Genomic DNA, 8,856 nt, shown 5'->3' with positions numbered 1-8,856 from the left:
GGTGGCGGCGACGGCGGGTGTCCGTGACCGCAGACATTTTGTGCGCATTTCGGCTGGGATTCGGGCGGATATGCTTATGTAGTCTCTGTTTCTTGAGCTCGCTTCCGATTCAACAACTGGATGTTTCTAATTTGGATCTCGAGCTGCAGTCGGACGCGGCTGGCAGTGCAGGTTTTGGTCTCTATTTCCAAGGGGAATGGTGTGCTGCGGCCTGGCCGGAGACCTGGCGGCGAGCCGGTGTTACTCGTAATGTGACACTGCTGGAGCTTTTTCTGTTGCTGGTAGCTTGTGAGTTGTGGCCGGATAGGTTGCGGAATCAGCGTGTTGTGTTTTGGTGTGACAATATGGGAGTGGTGGAGGTGGTCAATCGGCAGGCTGCTAAATGTTTGCAGGTGACCGCGTTGATGAGGGAGCTTGCGTTCGCTGTTTATGTCTCAACTTGTTCATTCGGGCGCTTCACGTCCCTGGGGTACAGAACAGGCTCACTGATGCACTTTCTCGTTTCCAATTTTTGCAGTTTCAGCAGCTGGCGCCGGCAGCGAAGACAGTGGGATTGCCGATGCCAGAGCATTTGTGGAGCCTAGTGGTAAGCAGATCTGGTACTTATTGCAGCGATCCGTAGCTCCATCCACCTGGACACGATACCATCGGGGTTTTGTCACGGTGTTCAGATTTCTTCATTCCTGTGGTTGGGTTCCCGGACCCGTATCGGAGGTCCTGCTAGTGGACTTCCTAGCATCCTCACAGCTTGCGGGTTGTTCCCGGAGCGCAGCAGCGGGTCACTTAGCGGGCTTTGCATTCTTTTGTAAGGCCTTCGGTTGGCTCTGCCCCTCATCAAGAATTTTACCACTCCGGATGCTGGTGGCCTGGGGGCGGGTGGCTCCGCAGATGCCGGACTCTAGGCTGCCAATTACCCATGCGCTGTTGGCCCGTCTCATCGGAGTTTTGCCGGTGGTGACAAGTTCTAGTTTTGAAGTGTGCTTATTCCGGGCAGCTTTCTCCTTGGCCTTCTTTGGGGCGCTGCAGGTGGGCGAGCTGCTTGTCCATCCGTCGGATGTTCAGGGTCTGCGGGGTCTCCTGCGAAGCCAGGTGAGTGTAGAGGGGAGCACATTGCGATTGTTCATTGCTCGGTCTAAGACGGACCAGCTGGGCAGGGGGCACACGTTGATCCTGCATCAGGTGGAGGGTTGTACGTCGTGCCCCGTCCAGTCTCTGGATGCCTATATGGCGGTTCGTCCTCGCTCAGCCTTGGCATTGATGGTACATGAGAATGGCGCTCTTCTCTCGCGTTACCAGGCTTCTCTCTGCGGCCAGGTTTCACCAACACAAAGGTATGTGTCTCCTTGGGAATGGTTAGAGGTAGGTAGGGTGGGGGAGGTAGTGTTTGCTGTGGGGCCGCTCCAGGTTCCACTGTTATGAAGAAATCTTTAAAAGCAAACTTAGTTGTTTGATATTGCAAAAAAAGATGTCAAAGATCGAGAATTCCTACAGAAACAAAGGCAGAACTGCAAAAGAATACAGAAAGAGGCAGTGTGAGGAAAAGAAAATCAAGACAACGCAAGGTATGAGGAAAGATGAAACTATTCCTGAAGAAACTGGCAATCCAGTTTTGAAGGGACTTTGAAATTGGGCATCCAACCTGACTGCTGTTAATAATGCAGAAGAATTGAAAACTACTTTGCCCCAAAATGACGAACAGAAGCAATTTGTTCTTCGGCTAGTGGCAAGCCACAGAAAGAAAGTGACCCTTACCTCATAGACTGTTGATTATTTGTGAGTGCACAAGAATTACAATACACTGTTAAGCTTAGCAGTAGTTAAAAAAAACCCCAGTGAGGCGGGGCAACCCCTGAATTTTGTTAAAAAATTTTTTTGGTGTGTCTTTCATTTTTATATAAAGGAATAAAATTAGCCTTGTGGACAAATGAAATGTGCTAAAACATCAAAGTTCCCGATTGTAGAAGATTGAGTGCTGGGATTTGAACTTGCATCCTTAGAGTGCTGAGGCAGTAGGCCACGCCCCCTTCAAGCAGCTCAGGAACTGGGTTCAATTCCTCCCGTGGCTGCTTGTAATCCTGTATTGCCCCGGGCACAAAACCTGATGCGCTCAACCGCAAAAGTCCCTTTGAAGTTTCCTACAGAAGCACCAAATTGTGCCCCTCACCCCACTGAAAGCCTGAAGTTCAGCCTCTGACTTGCACTGCAGAGCAGCAGGAGGAAGCTCTCTCCTCCCCTCCCCTCCTCTCCCCTCCCCCTCCCCTCCCAGGGAATAAATCAGTGAGCCGAGATCTCCTGCCAAAGTCGGGCTGATGGCGGCTGGGCAGGACTGAGCCAGGCTCGGCTCCAGAGGCTGAAGATGGCTGCTGGCTGCCTCCTCTTGCTCACCCTCACTCTCCTGCAGTCCCGGCTCATCAGTCCTTCTCCGGAAGAGCCCTTCCCTTCTTCGACGACGTGAGTCACTTTCTCTCACCCTGGCTTTTGGGGTGGGGGGGGCAAGTTGGTGGCTTGGAAGCTGACTTTCTGGGGTCATGGCTGACATGCAAGAAGCAGAAATAGAGCCGGGACGAAAGTTTGCAGGTTATTTCTGGCACGGCTCGGCTCGGCTCTCTTTCCAGTCATAAAATGCAAGGATTTCGGGCTTTCTCGAGTGCAACATTAGCTAGACGAAGGGGCTGATCGCCTTTCAAATGGCATTTTATTGAGAAGGCTTCGCCATGCACAATTTGTTTCTGACACTTGAGGCTGAAGGGAGCCATGAGCAGGCTTTCAGTGAGTGCACTCACTCCACCGGCCTTACTCAAGTGGCAGCTCGAAATGGGCGCAGCTTTTGCTGATAGTGAAATCTGTGTGTCTGTGCCTTTTGAATTGCAAAGCTTGCGGGACACATTCACAAGCAAATAATCCAAACTGCATGCTAATTATTATCACTTTCTTTTCAGAATGCAAATACCCCCAAAAGTTGAAAAAGTCGTTGCATCAAAGTTTTATCCGTTCATTTTTATTATGGCCATCATTTTACTATTAAAATAAATAAATAAATAAAATCCCGTAGAATATTTTTGATGCACTGAAATGCCCTTTGCAAGAGCCACAAAAGCAACGTTTGCTCCCCATTAATAATTGAGGTCTTTGCATGAGCGGTGTTTTTAAAATAGAGCCAGTGACTCACCCTTTAAAAACAACAGCAGAGCCAGAGCCTCTGTGAAATGACAGAGAAGGAGACATTATAGTGTGTAAGGTTAAGGATGGAACAGGTGAAAGGAGAGAGAGATTATTGCTTGCTGAAATTGACAACACAGAGGTGCAGTTAATCTGCTTTTAATCATTTAGCTGCTTTGTTAAAGCTTTACAATTGTTGCAAATTCCAAATCATTTCACCTGTGTCTCATATCTGGCCCCTTTGTTTCTCTAAATGTTCTTCTGTGGTAATTATAATCCTCTATTACAGTATCAAAAAGATCTGCTGGCAAGTACGGCACACCATTTTATCAATTTGAAAATGTAAAGTCTTTGGTAAATAGAGACAGAAACTAGTTCAGCATCCCAAATGTGATATAAATCGATTAGAACAGGAAAGAACATGGTGCTGGTTTTCCTCTTTGATGTCACAAGAGGTCAGGTGCAAAATAATTTCCCTTTATCATTAACTAATAATAACAGTCCTTTATTTGTCTCCAACCTGAGATAAGTTGGACCTATAATAACCTTATTCCTTTTGGCTAAAATAATTCAAGAATGTATCAATCTTGGCCAAGAGCCAAACGAATAGAGAGAGATGCTTTAGACTTTTAGTAGAGAAAGGTAGGCTTTGGGCTGGAATGCATTTTCTTAAAATGCAAAGTTATATTTCTGTGAACTGCGCCCTTTGCATGCTGGAAAATTAGAAGAATTTTGTGCCTCACTAAATCTTAGGCGTACAGTCTTACTCAGTTCATGCATCGAATAGATATTGCTTCTTTCCAATAAAATCAGTTAACATGCTGTAAATATCTTGTTCACACAAATTGGTTATAACTTGAGAATTTCGGTGAAATTTCACCTAATGTCATATAGAAATCTATTCAATCATATGTGTTTCATGGCTATTCCATTTCTTCTCATGCCTAGGATAACGGGCACTGGCTCTAAGGTGATATTTAGCACATACAATGGTTGGTCAGTAATGTCAAGAGATGGCAGAGCCCTCCACATCCACTTCTTTCCTTGGTGGTTCTTTTGCAAGATATAGAGCATTTCACTTTTGAATTTCCTGTCAGATTTCATAGCTGAATTTCTGTTATATTTCAGAACAGGGATATTGAACCAGATCGTACAGTGGGTTAAAAAAAATACTGCTCTGTATTAGGCAAGGAGAATATATTTATTTATGCAACACAAAACTGCAAATTCATAAATGTGAAGTAATGAAATATTTTTTAAAATAACTCCTGACTGAAAGAAAAACCTTACGGACATATTTTGATGTAAATACAATTCGTAAATGAAAACACGCAGACTGTGGCTGTATGAATATTATCTGTGGGTCATTATCCAATGAACATACATATTGGGACTTTTATTTCATGTTTCTCTCGTATATAAGAAGAGGAAGAAGGGGCCTGATTAACACATCTTAGGCATCATATATAAATACTGATTGATGTCTCTTGACCCACATTTTTTCTCTTAAGCAATATCATTGGATCTGTTTTCCTGGTCTCTGCTTTTCCATTTGGGTTTTTACCCAGTTAATTTTAAATCTTATTATGAAACAAACAGCTGTTTTCCCAACCTATGAATCCTATGAGTGGTTGTTCATCAAAACCTGACTTTTTGTCTGACAGAAGCTGCTGGAGGAAGGTGCTAGACAGATTGTATTTCAAGGAAGCTATTTCTGGAACTGCACAAAACAATAATGCACATTAATTTTAGGGAGAGAGATTGGAAAATGCCGTAACTAGAAGGAAATGAATTTATATTGTAAGGAGATTTAACTGTGCATCAGAACGCCAGGTATTTTAATACTTTGCAAGTAATGAAAACACAGGCACTGCAAAATGATTATCTATTATGTGATCTAATTTGATATTAATATGCATAGGCAATCCTGCAATACATTGGTGTTGAATGATTAACTTTCCACATTAAAAATAAATCCTAAAATACTGTATCAGGACAATTACTGCATTTTTACTTTAAATATTCTTTCTGAAATTTAGTTGTGGAAACTTTGGGTACAATTTTTATTCAGTATTATATCAGAAATGAAGCTAAAGTAGCAAAGCCAAGTACTTGGCTTTTTAGTTTGATTTTTTTTTTTTAAAGAATTGTTTGAATAAAAATAATTTTAAGACAAAATGATTTCAATACATTAACCTATGATTTAAGATGGATACATTCAATTTCTGGCCATTGAAAATGTCTAATTGTCACACATTATATAATTAAGACTCTCTAACAAACCACATGCATGCTAACAGATACCCATCCTAAGAAATTAAATGAATTAAATATGAATGGACCAATGATCCTCAACTAGGAAGCCATCATTCAAGGCTTTGCAGAATTATATTCAGTATAGGAATCTCCAAGAAATTTTAAGTGAAATAATGAAAAAAAAATCTCTTTTAGATTAATGAGAAAAGAAAAGAATTATCCCCCCTTTTATCAGGGCTGCAGGCCAGTGAGGTAAGTGTTCCGACTCTCCTAGGAATTCTAAGAGCATCGGATCATTTACCGTGCCAGCTCATGCTAAAACCCCCTAGCACACCTTGATAAAAGGAGCCCTATGCCTTCAGCTATTTTAAATGCTTTTATATCAGATTATGCCCATGTCTGTATTTTGTAAACTTCTTAGGTTTAAGCGGGTTAGACAATTTTTTAAAAAAGAAATACTATATGAAAGAAAGGGCTCCTTCTACAAAGCCACAGAAATTGCATTGACACCCAGAGGGATTTAATGGGCATTGAAGAATTAGCCACGTGGCATCCAGTAGCATGGCTTTGTAAAAGGGGAGAAAACTTTTTTAAACTTCTGAATATCATAAAATAGCCTGAAAAATGCAAAAATGAGCAAAGACTGTTCTTTGCCTAAGCCCAGCCCTTCTCATTTCTAGTCAGTACAATGGCTGAGAATTTTGTGCTCATTCTTATCATCTCTTTAGTGGAATAATAAACAGAATTTTACCAATAGGAGTTTTCATTGCCTTTTTTAAATCCCACGCTTCTATTTTAATGGATCATGCAACAACTTAAAAAAACCAAAAATTATTAAAGAAGTGTATACAATAGTTCAATACGGAAGATGAACAAATAATTCATCTTTTATTTCTTGCTTTTAAATTTTTTATTGTAAACCGCTTAGATTTGCCTTCTGGTTTTATATTTGCGGTATGTTACATTGAACTTGAACTTGGATTTTTTTTCATGTACAAAACTGGCTGTCACTTTGGTTAAGGTTATGCTAAGCTTAGACCTGTGGAGTCTCCAGCCCTCCAGACACCCAGAGCTCACGTTGTGAGTAGCTTTGATCAATATCGTAATAAAAAAAATTATTTAAAATTACAATACAAGGAAATGATTGAAGGAATGCCATTGCTGTGCTTTATGTTTCAAGGCATTTGATATACTGTCTTATCTTGCAGACGTTCAGGGTGGTGCATATTTTTTTCTGTCAGATTCTCTAAGGGTAATGGTATGCTTCTGTTTTGGGGAGAGAGGTTCCCTAGTGGCGGGGTTCAAGTTCTGATCTCAGACAATTTCCTTCTTCTACTGTGTCAGGTGCAAGGAATTCCAGTTGCTGGAGAATGTAACAGTTAAAACATGAATGCCCCACATTATTAGTGTTATATATATAGTATATGTGTAATATTACACATGGTATTTACAAAGGATTGCCGAGATCCATTATAAGAGTTTGTTCTCTTGGTCAGTCTGGGCAGAAAAAGCAGCAAGTGTTTTTTTTTGTTTGTTTTTTTTTTTTTTTTGGGGGGGGGGTACAAAGCTCTTTCTTTTTACACAGTTCAAGAAAATAAGCCGAGCCTCTCGGTTGTTCTTGTTGAGGTTGAGTGAGTTATCTGTCCCTTCCTAGGGATTAAAGTGTCCATTTGAGTTGACTGTTCCCTGTTGTGCTGTATTTGTCATTGGATGCCTGTTAGTAACTTACAAAGCTACATGTTGGCAATTTTTAATTTAATTTTATTTCACTTCTTTTATTTATAACTTGTTGGCAGAGAAGTATAGGAGTTCTCAAGCCCATCCTCGGAACACACCAAGCCCGCCTGGTTTTCAAGATATCCACAATGAATATGCAAGAGACAAATTTGCATGTCAGTGTGGGTATCCAGAAAACCCTGACTGGTTGTGTGGGCTCAGAGCACTGGGTTGAGCATCCCTGGAGTATTAGAAGAATGAGTCTTTTAAATTCTGGGGGTTCCTTCCATATTTCCTGCTTAGTTGCAGCGTCTGCAGATACCTTTGTTACATGCACAGGAGGGAGATCTTAGGCCAAGCCTGGACTTTGCACAACTAATGTCTTAGAAGACCTGCAGCATGATTTCAAATAGTAGAGTCATGGATGGCAAATTGCTGCTTTAACATAGAAACATGATGGCAGATAAAGGCCAAATGGCCCATCCAGTTTGCCCATCCGCAGTAACCATTATCTCTTTCTCGCTCTAAGAGATTCCACGTGCCTAGCCCAAGCCTTCTGGAATTCAGACACAGTCTCTGTCTGTGACACCTCTTCCAGAAGACTGTTCCACCCTTAGGGCGTAAGTTCAAAACCAGGACTGGTCACAAAACTGCTGTTCAGGATCCGAGCAACTTGGCAGGCCCTGTGTTTACTCTATAGCTAAAATTTATACCCACATGTGCGTTTCATAGCTTCTACCTAAGGCCCCCTTTTACTAAACCGCGGTCGAGGTTTCTATCACGGGCCAGCGAGGTAAATGTTCTAATGCTCATAGGAATTCTCTGAGCGTTGGAGAATTTACCTCTACTGCGGCTTTGTAAAAGTCAGTGTACAGATATTGGTGAGAGCGTCATTTATAACACTGGCATAATTGTGGAAGTCCACATGGGTTGTGAACCAGGTAGAGGGTCATTGTTTTTCAGACAGGTGAAATTACCTAGGGAAATGGCTTTCCAATTTACCCACACTGGCTACAAAGATTCTCGGCCATTTCTATGAGGTTGTTTTAGAAACAACAAAGAGCCAGAGTAATTTGGAGTTGTTTTTCTAGTGAAGGGAATTGTTCTGGGATTCATTAAAGGCCTAAGGAGATGCACTGAATCACTTCTACTTCTGGATATGTTTTACCGTTCACACTAATAGCCTCATTTAGTAAACTGCATTAACATGTTAACCTGCATTAATGAATATTAATTTGTATTAACACATGTTATATAACACAAGCACCTTCATACCTATCCGTAGTCTGGGTTTGCAGTTACTTCAGCTTAAATGCAAAATTTAAAGTGCAGAGAATGTAAAGCCTGGGGAATGAAAGATCTCCCCTGCATTTAGGGGGAAATTCTCTAAAGAGCTCTAAAAGGTAGGTCCCCCAAATCCAGGCACTAAGGCCCTCATTCTATAAAGGGCACCAAGATCAGGTGCCTAATTTAATTTTTTTAATTGGTGCTAATAATTGAAAGCACCATATCTACCAATTAGACATGGTCAGGGGCAGATTTAGAACAGAGTTTAGGTGGGGATTGAGTTAGGCATCAGATATTAGGCCAAGAAAACCCGATGCCTACTGGTACCTAAGTCAATGTAGGTGCTATTCTACAGACAGACCCTAACTCTGATTGAGTTTGGCCAGATTCAGTAAATGGCTCTAAGAGAGAGGCTCAGCATTAAAGGTAGTTTTCACA

The 8,856-nt window shown here is 41.7% G+C and overlaps 1 protein-coding gene across 3 annotated transcripts in view; it reads left to right on the top strand.

Annotated features, from left to right (window-relative positions):
• Positions 1–2,308: 2,308 nt before the first annotated feature.
• CACNA2D1 (calcium voltage-gated channel auxiliary subunit alpha2delta 1) overlaps positions 2,309–8,856 on the top strand; it is a 520,381-nt gene continuing 513,833 nt past the window's right edge. For all 3 annotated transcript variants that reach the window (XM_033958928.1, XM_033958927.1, XM_033958929.1), the window contains exon 1: positions 2,309–2,451. In XM_033958928.1, coding sequence (XP_033814819.1) covers positions 2,357–2,451 — 95 coding nt within the window. In that variant the 5' untranslated portion in view covers positions 2,309–2,356. The remainder of the gene's footprint in view (positions 2,452–8,856) is intronic.

The sequence above is a fragment of the Geotrypetes seraphini genome, chromosome 9 (assembly GCF_902459505.1).
Source record: "Geotrypetes seraphini chromosome 9, aGeoSer1.1, whole genome shotgun sequence".
Classification (NCBI taxonomy): Eukaryota; Metazoa; Chordata; class Amphibia; order Gymnophiona; family Dermophiidae; genus Geotrypetes; species Geotrypetes seraphini.
Note: the sequence above shows the minus strand (reverse complement) of the source record. Positions and strands in the feature narration are given on the sequence as shown.